We start from the raw sequence: 12,706 nt of genomic DNA, 5'->3' as shown, positions 1-12,706 counted from the left end.
CACTAACATTTCCACATACATTTTCCTCTGACCTTTGAGGTATCAGAAACATTTTGACTTCTCTTTAAAATCAATATGCTAAAGCTTTATTACCAAATTTGTGCAGTATGCTTGAGCTTTTTTTTAAAAAAAGTTTTATTTTTAAAGATTGGTTTTCTTGAGCACTGATCTGAAAATTTACCATTACCAAGAATTTTCCAAGGGTTTTACTCAGAATTTACCAAGAATCATTAATGAATATTTTTCTTTAATAAGTGGCAATGTGCTAAATTTCCTCTGTGTTGTATTTGTTAGTTCAGGCAGTGGACTTTCAAAGAAAGAGTGGGCAACATTAAAGCAGGAGTACTTAACACTATTGACGTCCTGCTTGATTAATTTGCAGTACACATTAAAAATTAGTTATAATTTATGGAAAATTTCCCTTTAAAGTGTGACAGAGCAACCAATAACATTTGATATCTGTAGCACATTTGCTAGTTTAAAAAGAAGGGTTCTGCGGTTGACAATATTCTTCCGTAACAGGGTGGGTGAGAAAAAAAAACCAGCAAGTTTATTATCCATGATAATTCTGGAGAGTCCTTGGGAATGGAATTCAACTGTTAGAATTGGTTGAAGAGCTTAACAATACTCTTAACAGTCAAATTTACAGATGAAGAATGGCTATTTCCTAATGGAACTGTGCCAATGCAATTTCAACAAAAGAAGGGAAATAATTCCTTAGAAAAAAAACAGTCATCAACCTTCCACCTTAAGAGGTATTATACACTATACTTCAGAAGAAGGAAGCAGCCTATGTAGTAAATAAATTCTACAGTGAAACTGAAAGAGGTCAATGGATTTGGCACTTAATATATCCCACTACCTTGGGCACTGAACATCGCTCTCCACATACTTTCTATTGCCTTTCTCCACTTAACTCATCTGTTACCACAACTCCCACCTTTAAAGCAAATCTCCAAGAGACATAGGTGTGGCTGACAATACTAGCAGTTAGCATCTAACCCAAATTGTACCTTATTGAAAAGACAGTTTCAAGTCTGCCACATTAAAGTATCTCAAATCACATTCAGGTGGATTTTCTTACTTGACAATATCAGTGAGGCAGAAGTTAGAACACAGAAAATCTACAGCACAATACAGGCCCTTTGGCCCACAATGCTGGGCTAAACATGTACTTGCTTTAAAAATTACCTCAGGTTACCCATAGCTTTCTATTTTTCTGAGTTCCATGTACCTACCAGGAGCCTCTTAAAAGACCCTATTGTATTCGCCTCCACCACCGTCGCCAGCAGCCCATTCCACACACTCACCACTCACTGCACAAAAAAAAACTTACCCCTGACATCTCCTCAGCACCTACTGAGCTTAAAACTGTGTCCTCTCGTGTTAGCCATTTCAGCCCTGGGACAAAGCCTCTGACTATCCACGTGCTCAATGTCTCTCATCATAATGTACAGCTCTATCAGGTCACCTCTCATCCTACGTCACTCCAAGGAGAAAAGGCCAAGTTCACTCAACCTATTCTCATAAGGCATGCTCCCCAATCCAGGAAACCTCCTTATAAATCTGCTCTGCACCCTTTCTATAGTTTCACAACCTTCCCATAGAAAGGTGACCAGAACTGAGCACAATACTCCAAGTGGGGTCTGACCAGGGTCCTATATAGCTGTAACATTACCTCTCAGCTCTTGGAACTCAATCCCATGGTCAATGAAGGCCAATACACCATATGCCTTCTTAACCACACAGTCAACCTGCACAGCAGCTTTGAGTGTCCTATGAAATCAGACCCCAAGAATCTTACCATTAATACTATATTCTGCCATATTTGACCTACCAAAATGAACTACCTCACACTTAACTGGCTTGAACATCATCTGCCACTTATCTGGGATGTTCTTACAAAAAATGCAGTAGTTTTGTTCAAGCCATTTCTGAGTCAGCTTGTTTTATAAAATCATTTTTTATTACCTGAATTTAAATTTCCGCACTAGCATAGTTGGTCTCACACTCATGTCTCTGAATCAACAGTCCAGATGTTTGGTTGCTGGTCCAGTAACTTATTCACTGTACCTCTGAATTTATGATTTCTACCTTTCTACCATGTATGCAACTGACTCCAAAACTCGTCTCTTCAAAGTCTGACCTTTCTCCCGCCAAACAATATATCCAAAGTTCTGCTGAGATAGTTCTACTTCATTCTCCAACCTTCACTTTAATGTTTATAACTTATCTATCAATCCTTGGTTTTTCTATTCTCAATCGTGAGTTATCTCACTCGTCAAATCTGTAACATGCTGTGGCCTTATATTGCTCTACGATAATTAAAAACTTTGTCCCTTAATTTGGCCTAATTTTATGAAAGCTAAATTGTAGATTTTATGATAGTGCTCGAATTTTGGGGAGAGTAGGATACAATAAATTTGAAGTAGTTATGTGTTCTAGTTTGTTTGGATTTGGAATGTAATGTTACAATCACCAAGACCTTGGTCATATTGATGATTTTAAAAAATGGCAGGAAAATATACGTTTTTTTTAATAAATAGCAGAATATAGAAAGGCAGAAAATTGGAGTTAAGTTGGTGTCTCTTTTGAAGACTTCAGGGAGGAAATAGTTTCAATGAATTGTCATGCTGTAATATCAATCTTATGCTTCTTGATCCTCAAAAGGTAATTAAGCAAACATAAATACAACATCTTGTTTATCTTACAGTTCCAGTGCATAACAGGAAATTAAAATCTATTCTTTCAACTCTGCTACACAACTAAATAAAAGAATCTGAACATCAAACTGACACTATCCTATCATTTTCTCATTTGGCTAATCACATCATAGCAAAAATTGAAGAATTGAGAGAGGGATCAGGAAATCTAACTTAACAAAACACCTCCAGGAAACATCTTGTGGATAATGCAAAAATGCAGTACGTACAGTTTGCTTTCTGCCAAGGAAAGCTTATCTTTAGAGAGCTGAAGTTCAGTCTCTTTCTCTTGAGTGACTATTTGGCTTTGGATCTTTTTCTCGCGATTAGATGCCAACAAAGATTCCAGGTTTTTTATTGTAGTTCTCTCACTGGAAAGCTGATTTCTTAAAAGCTCAATTTCAGTACGGGCTGATTCAAGTTCACTTTGAACCTTATAGAAGAAAAGTAAATATCATTATATTTTTGATAAGAAGGGTGATGAACATATTTTAAATTTTTGGCTAAAGCTGGAAGTACTAATTGGGCAATGCTAAACAAGCTGCTTAAAGGGATAATAATGCAACAGCAAAATAATTATGGATGCTATTTTCTGTGTGAGATTTGTGAAATTAATCTTTTTTGTACTGGGGGGGTAAATAGCCTACTTTGGCTGTTGGTGGCAAAGTTGACAATTTTACATGATGACTTTTAGGTTAATGTGCTGCAAAATGCAAATATTCTTTGATTACTGGTCAGATGCAATTTTTTTTTCAATCTAATTCTAACCTCCAAGATAAGACATGATCAAATGCTGGACAAATCACCAGGACCTGATGCCAGTAACCAAGAGTTTTAAAGGAAATGGCTGCAGAGATAATGGGCCCACTGGTTGATTTTTTTTAAACTTGCTAAATTCTAAGAGGAAATCAGAAGATTGGAAAATGTCCAATGTGACTCCCTTCCACAAAAAGGGAACATAGCCCAGAGAGCAATACTGCACATGAATAGGCCCTTAGGCTCGCCATGTCTGCAGTAATTTTCTTCTGCCTGTACACAATCCGTGTCCCTCCACTTCTGCATATTCATGTACCTAACAGTCTCTTAATCACCTCTACTGTAATTGCTTCCAATGCTCTGGCACCTACACACCTATACGCCTTGCACATATTATTTAAACTTAACCCCTCACTTTCAATGCCTGTCTTTGACATTTTTACCCCGGGAAAAAGATCTGCCTACTTTACCTGCCTCTCCTAATTAGAAGACAGAAAGTGTACGAAAATGGGCCAGTTGGTTTAATTGTTGGCAAGATGGTAGAGTCATTCATCAAAAAGGAATTAATTAATGATTTAGGAAAGCTTATCCTAGTCAACATGATGTTATGAAAGGTAAATTATATTTGCAAATTGCTTAAATTCTTTGAGGATTTTACAGGGAGAGTTGGTAGAGGGGAACCTATAAAGGTAGTGTATTTAGATTTTGAAAAGGCATATGACAAAATGCCACACAGGAAGCTGATACACAAATTTAAAACCAAAGGTATTGGATGAAGTGCATTAGTATGGATTGAAAAGTAGCTGTCATATATAAAGCAAAGAGTTTCAGACTAGAAGGATGTAACAAGTAGAGTTCTCTAGATTTCTGTTTTTGACCATCAATTGTTTACGATTGATATTAATGACCTGAACAAGGGAATGAAATGTAACACAAGTCTGATGATGATATGAGAGTAGGTGGAGGAGCACATTGTGATTCTTCAATGGGATACAGATGGAGATTAGAGTTTATTGTGGGGAAATGTAAGGTTAAGCACTTCAGAAGTATGAATCACAAAACATTATCAGGCAGGTCTAACATGTAGATTACAGGGCAAAGGGTACTTTTTTGCAGAAGGATTGGCTTCAAGAATACCGAGGTAATGTTACAGCTACACAGAATATTAGTGAGCCATGTCTGGACTAGTAAGACAACTTTTTGGTGTCTTACCTAGCATTAAAGACAGATCAAACAAGAGTCACTAGGTCAATTATGGAATAAGAGTGTTGTCCTTATCAAGAGAGGCTGGAGTGATTGGGTCTACAATATATTCCTTGAGCTTAGAAGAAGTGACCTTACTCTTAACATACAAGATCCTAACAAGGCATGATAAAATAAATGTCAGATGTTTTCACCAGTGATAGAGTCTCAAACATGAGCATTTAGCAATAATAAAGGAGCATATTATTTTAAACTGGTGTGCATAGAAATTTCTTTTCTTAAAGGGTGGTAAGTCTTTGGAATTTTCTGTCCAGAGGGTGCTGGAGACCCTATCATTAGATATATTTAAGGTTAAGATTGATGAATTAAGTTATGGGGAAGCGACACTGAAGAGCAGCTGAGGACAGTATAGGTTAGCTATGATCATACTTAATGGACGGACAGGTTTAAGAGGTCTGATGACCTATCCTGCTCCTATTTTGTTGTGTTCTTGTGTTTATCAGCAAATATTGTGATCAAATTCCTAACTGACAAGATTTGCAAATGAACACTCAATTCTAAATTCACAGACCACTGTATAATTGAAAGCAATGCTCTAGCCTCTTCCTTCATCTCTTCTTATGGGTCAAGAGGAACAGTGGGGCTCCCCTTAACACCACTTAAGGAAGTTTCCCCTACTATCATTCCCAGTCACATGACTCTATTCGCTCTTATAAGCTACTACATTCCACCTCACTGCAGGAAATCTTCTGGATGTGGCATCCGAACACTTTGAACCCTCTTAGACACCAGTTAGACTAAGCATCTGGCTAGCAGGGAATTGGACCTAAATGTTAGTAGATCCTGAAAGCAAAATTTCCAGAATTTCCGAGTCCTACTTTTGCTGAGAGTTCCAAACAACTTTTTTTAAACTAGCAAAAGATCTGATTACAGTGGATTCCAGTTAATTTGGACTTAACAGGACCAGTATATTTTGACCCAATTAAGCGGCTGCCCCAATTCACTGAAGTTTCATAGAAATAGTTAAAAAAGTATAAAAATGACAAACTGAGTAACAAATTATGTACTTCAATGAAATATAGAACAAATTAGAACACTATCAATATTATTACAGTACTATAAAACAGTGTATTAGTTTTGGACTGTGTATAGTTGTGGACAGAGGAATTCATCTAGTGAATGCTGGTGCATTCTTTTGATTAACTGTAAATTAACAAAATCAGTGCTGATACCTAGTGTAGATAATGGACTGCCTTCATACAATATACTCAACAACCACATCCTCCAAATCTTCATTTTCATTGTAACATTGAAAATGATTGTCAATACCTTCAAATTCTTCAGAGAACGGGAATCCTGGCTATTATCTCGATTAGTTTTTGATTTTTTAAGAGTTGGCCCAAATATGTGGCTGCCTCAATTATCCGATGGCCCATTTAACTGGAATCCACTTTCATGGACATGGGTGAGCTGATTTTTTAAGACTGCATCATTTCAGGCTAACATAAATTTAAACACTACAATTAAATAATCAATGCATGCTGTGGGCTTTGTAAGTAACACTGTTGTGTATCAAGATGGAGCTGATGCATGAAACACACTCTATGAAATTTAAAACACAAATAAGAAAGAATTAATATTTTTTCAATGTAGATACCTGCTCCATCTCCTTGTTTTTGTTGGTTACATGCTTCATCATCATCTCTTTGTTAGAGTTCAGCTTCAGGCAAAGTTCTTGAGCAGATGAGAGGTCAGTGAGGGCTGTGGTCTTTTCAGTCTGCACTTGGCGAAGTTCTTCATCCAGATTCATTATCACCTTATTAAGTGAGCAAACCTGGGTCTTGTAGGCATTTCTTGCAGCCTCATGCTGCAAGGGAAATCCATTTTTTATATTTTAAAAATATACCAAAGAATCAGAAATCTTAGTAACAAAACACAGGATAGTTACAGCTCAGAAAGAAATCATTTTCATACCAGCTGTACAAGCAATCCAGTTAGTTCCATTTGCCAACCTTCTTGCCATATTCATCCAGTTCCCTCTTGAATGCTACAATTAGATCTGATCTCACCACTACCCTGATAGTACCTAAACACATGCTCTGTAAGAGATTTTCCCTGTGTCAATTGTCTTCACTCTGTGATTCCTGGTTGTGATGCTCTCACCAATAGGAACAGTTCCTCACTATTTGTCTCTACCCTTGTGATTTTAAATCCCCCAGATCCCCTTATAAACTCTGCTGTACTAAAAAGAACCACAGCTTCTCCAGTCTGTCCATATAACTAAGATCTCTCATGCCTATCAACTCATTAGTAAACCTTATGCACAATCTCTGAAACATTTGCGTATTTCCTCAAGGGTGGTACCCAGAACTGGACTAAACCAGAGATTTAGAAAACGTTCATCATGACCTTTACTCAATAACCTCTATTCACAAAACCCTGAATCCTTGTATTTTTTTAAACAAAGTTCTCCATCTCACTTGCTGCATTTACAAAACTACAAATTGGTGGAGAAGCTCAGCAGGTCAGGCAGTATCCATGGATGGTAATCAACAGTCGACGGTTTGGGCCAAGACCCTTCATCAAATCCTGTTGCCTGACCTGCTGAGCTCCTCCAGCATGTTGTGTGTACTGCTCTGGATTTCCAGTACCTCGTGTCTACATATTTTAAGATATCTTTGCTCTTGAATTCCTTTTAAAATTGTGCTTTCATTGACATTGCTCCTCCTTATTCTTCCCACCAGAATGTAACACATTGCATTTCTTGACGTTACATTTCATCTGCCTTTTATCTGCTCTTTCCACCAGCCTACCTCCATCTCTGTGATGAATTACTGTATAAATTAAGTGAAATTGCATGAAAAGACAGAAGTAGCAAATGGATGAAAGCTATTCATATATTCAATTTCTGCAAACATGCTTATAATAATCTTGAAATAAGTCAACATTTATAGATACACACAAAACCAATAAAATACTGTCATTTTCATATTCTTGAAATGTGTACCAACTTAAATAAGCAATAATTGTACCAACTTAAATAAGCAATAATTGTACCAACTTAAATAAGCAATAATTGTACCAACTTAAATAAGCAATAATTAACAAAACTAGCATTAAAGAATGGAATTTGAAAATTTGCTGTACACATGCTAATAAACTACAGGTTATAAATTTGTCAGTTCTCACCTCCTCAATTTCTTTTTCAAGTGAGCTAAGTTTTTCACCCATCCTGCGGTTTTCAGATTTAGCATTAACGAGATCTAGCTGCATTGAATTGAGCTCTCCTTCAAGTTGGCGGACCTTCAGTTCCCAGGACTCTGCCTGTGCATTTGATTTACGAACTTGCTCCAGCAGATTAAAATTTTCATTTTCCTATTAAATATATAAAAGATTCAATTGTTTAAAAATAATCAACCAGTAAGTATTACTGCAATATTTGTGACTATACTTAACTGACCCATTTATCATAAACAACTTGTAAAATATCTCAATGTAATTAAATGAAGTGAAGAAAGCACCAGCCTTGGACCTTCACAGAAAAAACTCAGCCGTCGGGCAGCCATCTATGGCAGGGGAATAAACAGTTGAAGGTTTGGACCAAGGCCCTTTCCAGTCATGATGAAGAGTCTTGGTCCACAATGCTGAAAATTTATTCTCCTTCACAGATGCTGCCTGACCTGCTGAGTTCCTCCAGCACTATGTGTATTTTTGCTCTAGGTTTCCAGCATCTGTTGAATCTCCTGTGTTTAGCCTCATAACCCTGTTAGAAGCATAGAAACAAAGAAAAGCTATAGCACAATACAGGCTCTTTGGCCCACAAAGCTGTGCCAAACATGTCCTTACCTTAGAAACTACCTAGGGTTACCCATAGCCCTCTATTTTTTTGAGCTCCATGTACCTGTCCAGGAGTCTCTTAAAACACCCTATTGTATCTGCCTCCACTACCATTGCCGGCAGCCCATTACACCCACTCACCACTCTCTGCGTAAAAACTTACCCCTGACATCTCCTCGGTACCTACTTCCAAGCACCTTAAAATTGTGCCCTCTCATGTTAGCCATTTCAGCTCTGGGAAAAAGCCTGACTATCCACATGATCAATGCCTCTCATCATCTTATACACTATGTCACCTCTCATCCTCTGGTGCTCCAAGGAGAAAAGGCCAAGTTCACTCAACCTATTTTCATAAGGCATGCTCCCAAATCCAGGCATTATCCTTGTAAACCTCCTCTGCACCCTTTCAATGGTTTTCACATCCTTCCTGTAGTGAGGCGACCAGAACTGAGCACAGTACTCCAAGTGGGGTCTGACCAGGGTCCTATAGAGCTGCAGCATTACCTCTCAGCTCCTAAACTCAATCCCACGATTGATGAAGGCCAATGTACTGTATGCTTTCGTAACCACAGAGTCAACCTTCGTAGCAGCTTTGAGTATCCTATGGACTTGGACCCCAAGATCCCTCTGGTCCTCCACACTGCCCTGAGTCTTACCACTAATACTATATTTTGCCATATCTGACCTACCAAAATGAACCACTTCACACTTACCTGTGTTGAACTCCATCTGCCACTTCTCAGTCCAGTTTTGTATCCTATCAATATCCCACTGTAACCTGACAGCCCTCCACACTATCCACAATACCCCCAACCTTTGTGTCATCAGCATATTTACTAACCCATCTCTCCACTTCCTCATCCAGGTCATTTATAAAAATCATGAAGGGTAGGGGTCCCAGAACAGATCCCTGAAGCACACCACTGGTCACTGACCTCCATGTAGAATATAACCTGTCTACAACCACCCTTTGCCTTCTGTGGGCAAGCCAGTTCTGGATCCACCAACGCAATGTCCCCTTGGATCCCATGCCTCCTTACTTTCTCAATAAGCCTTGCATGGGGTATCTTGTCAAATGCCTTGCTGAAATCCATATACACTACATCTACTGCTCTACCTTCTTCAATGTGTTTAGTCACATCCTCAAAAAATTCAATTAGGCTCATAAGGCACGACCTGCTTTTGACAAAGCCATGCTGACTATTCCTAATCATATTATGGCTCTCCAAATGTTCATAAATCCTGCCTCTCAGGATCCTCTCCATCAACTTACCAACCACTGAAGTAAGACTCACTAGTCTATAATTTCCTGGGCTATCTCTACTCCCTTTCTTGAATAATAGAACAACATCTGCAATCCTCCAATCCTCCAAAATCACTCCCGTCCCCATTGATGATGCAAAGATCATTAGCAGAGGATCAGCAATCTCCTCCCTCACCTCCCACAGTAGCCTGCGGTACATCTCGTCTGGTCCCGGTGAATTATCCAACTTGATGCTTCCAAAAGCTCCAGCACATCCTCTTTCTTAATATCTATATGCTCAAGCTTTTCAGTCTGCTTTAAGTCATCCCTACAATCACCAAGATCCTTTTCCGTAATGAATACTGAAGCAAAGTACTCATTAAGTACCTCTGCTATCTCCTCCGGTTGCATACACAGTTTTCCACTGTCACACTTGATTAGTCCTATTCTCTCACATCTTATCCTCTTGCTCTTCACACACTTGTAGAATGCCTTGGAGTTTTCCTTAATCCTGTCCACCAATGCCTTCTCATGGCCCCTTCTGGCTCTCCTAATTTCTTTCTTAAGATCCTTCCTGCTAGCCTTATAATCTTCTAGATCTCTATCATTACCTAGTTTTTTGAACCTTTTGTAAGCTCTTCTTTTCTTCTTGTCTAGATTTACAGCAGCCTTTGTACACCATGGTTCCTGTACCCTACCATCCTTTCCGTCTCATTGGAACAAACCTATGCAGAACTCTACACAAATATCCCCTGAACATTTGCCATATTTCTTCCGTACTTTTCCCTGAGAACATCTGTTCCCAATTTATGCTGCATTAACCTGCTATCAGAACACTCACAGTGATCATTAGTTCCTATGCCAGCTCCCATGGAGTTTCATGTCCATGCTTGTTCACCCTAAAAGGAATAAACTCAGCCATGTCAATATACAGCCAGAAGCCACCTTGTTAGGTATCTCCTGAACTGAGTGTATGTTTGTGGTCTTCTGCTGCTGTAGTCCATCCACTTCAAGGTTCATTCAGAGAAACTCTTCTGTTGTAACATGTGGTTATTTGAGTTACTGTTGCCTTCCTGTCAGCTTGAACAGGTCTGGCCATTCTCCTCTGACCTCTCTCATTAACAAGGTATTTTCACCCACATAACTGCTACTTCCTGGACATTTTAAAGGCACTATAAACTCTAGAGACTGGTGTGTGTGAAAATCCCAGGTGATCAACACTCAAAACCACCCTCTCTGCCACCAACAATCATTGCACGGCCAAAGTCACTTAGGTCACATTTCTTCCCCATTCTGATGTATGGTCTGAACAATAAATTAAATTTTTGACATCTGCATGCTTTATTGTATTGAGTTGCTGCCACATGATTGGCTGATTAGATATTTTCATTAACGAGGTGTACAGGTGTATCTAATAAAGTGGGCACTGAATGTGCAATGTTAATGAAATAAATTGTTTTACAAGATCTAAACGGAGCCAGCAACCACATAACCTCAGCATTAATAACAAGGGCTGCTAAGTTTGCAGAATGCAATATGTAGAATGCAGAATGCAAACAATCAGCCTTGTATAGCCAATACCTATCTCGTTTTCTTTTATGCGTGGAAGAGGGAGGGAGGGGTGATGTTTTTTATGGTGTTTCTTTGTTTTGTGGCTGTCTGTGGAGAAGACAAATATCAGAGTTGTACTTACATCAGAGTCATACATACTTTGATAATAAATGTACTTTAAATGTTCATTTCCAAATTTACTTTTCCCCCAAAATTCCTACATCAAATATATTTAATAGACGAAACTGACAAACACAAGAGATTGTGCAGATGCCGGAAATCCAGAGTAACACACACAAAATGCTGGAGGAACTCAGCAGGTCAGGCAGCATCTATGGTGAGAAATAAACAATTGACATTTCATACCTAGACCCTTCATCAGGATTTGACGATTGGATGAAATCTAGAGAAACATACTTCCTTGAAAATTTCTTCTCCCAGATTAATCAATCTCAGCGAGTAAATGCATTCAAATATGGATGGTATCTTTCATAGCCATAATATTTCTAAAATACAACCACTTTTATTGCAGAAACCCTTTTGTGCTCACTGAGGCATTATTAATGAGGAAGTCGTGTAGCTTTCCACAACTTGAAATTAAAATTATTTTATCGGACATCTGGCATTGTTAATTTGAACAAATGGAAATAATCTTTTGTAATGCTAGGCATGGGTTGAGGAATGAAGGTGGTAAACAGATCCACTCTGCTATCCATCCATACACGAGATTCTGCAGATGCTGGAAGAATCCAGTAGGTTAGGTGAAGGGTCTTGGCCTCTCTATAGTTGCTGCCTGATATGCTGAGTTCCTTCAGCATTTTCTGTGGATTGCCATCCATGCATAAAGAGAAGAGAAAGAAAGCTAATTTGTTTCAGCATCACTACTACAGGCCCTTCGGTCCATCGACTAGATGTGCCAAAGGGCCTGTTTTTGTGATGTCCTTTTACATGACTCTGATTCTAATCTACCGGTAGTTAACACCGAAGGTAAAATGTTGATCTGAAGACTTAGGTAATGCAGACAGAACACAGCTCATGTTCTCATGAACCAAATGAAACTGCAAAAGTTAAGTTCATTGAAGTTCAATAGGTCTCTGGTAATAGGCTGTGATGGTGTAAAACACCGTGCCCAAGCATCCTGACCAGATGCACTGCTCTACATAGTGCCAAAAACAAAGGATTGGTCTGTAGCTCCTGATTATTGGGTTGACCTTCTACAAACAACACATTCCACCTTCATTGCTCTTTGCCAAGAAGTCCAGCTGCTTTGAAGTTACTGCTACTTCAGCCCCAAACACTCATCAGATTAGTGACATTGGCATGAAAAGCACATTCAGAATGATAAAGCAGAGTGATCATAAAAATGGCAACCTGGATTTCCTAAAAAAAAACTTGTTAAATACCACTGTGTTAA

The 12,706-nt window shown here is 38.6% G+C and overlaps 1 protein-coding gene across 6 annotated transcripts in view; it reads right to left on the bottom strand.

The window, feature by feature from the left end:
- The window catches only part of tsga10 (testis specific, 10), a 165,958-nt gene that overhangs the window by 14,106 nt on the left and 139,146 nt on the right, over positions 1–12,706 (bottom strand). For all 6 annotated transcript variants that reach the window (XM_073044038.1, XM_073044039.1, XM_073044040.1 and 3 more), the window contains 3 exons: positions 7,851–8,036; positions 6,319–6,528; positions 2,933–3,135 (listed from right to left, as the gene is read on the bottom strand). In XM_073044038.1, the coding sequence (XP_072900139.1) occupies positions 2,933–3,135; positions 6,319–6,528; positions 7,851–8,036 (599 nt within the window). The remainder of the gene's footprint in view (positions 1–2,932; positions 3,136–6,318; positions 6,529–7,850; positions 8,037–12,706) is intronic.

Source organism: Hemitrygon akajei, chromosome 4 (genome assembly GCF_048418815.1).
Source record: "Hemitrygon akajei chromosome 4, sHemAka1.3, whole genome shotgun sequence".
NCBI classification, from domain to species: domain Eukaryota; kingdom Metazoa; phylum Chordata; class Chondrichthyes; order Myliobatiformes; family Dasyatidae; genus Hemitrygon; species Hemitrygon akajei.
The sequence above is the reverse complement of the archived record's forward strand: the minus strand, read 5'-3'. Positions and strand labels throughout refer to the sequence as shown.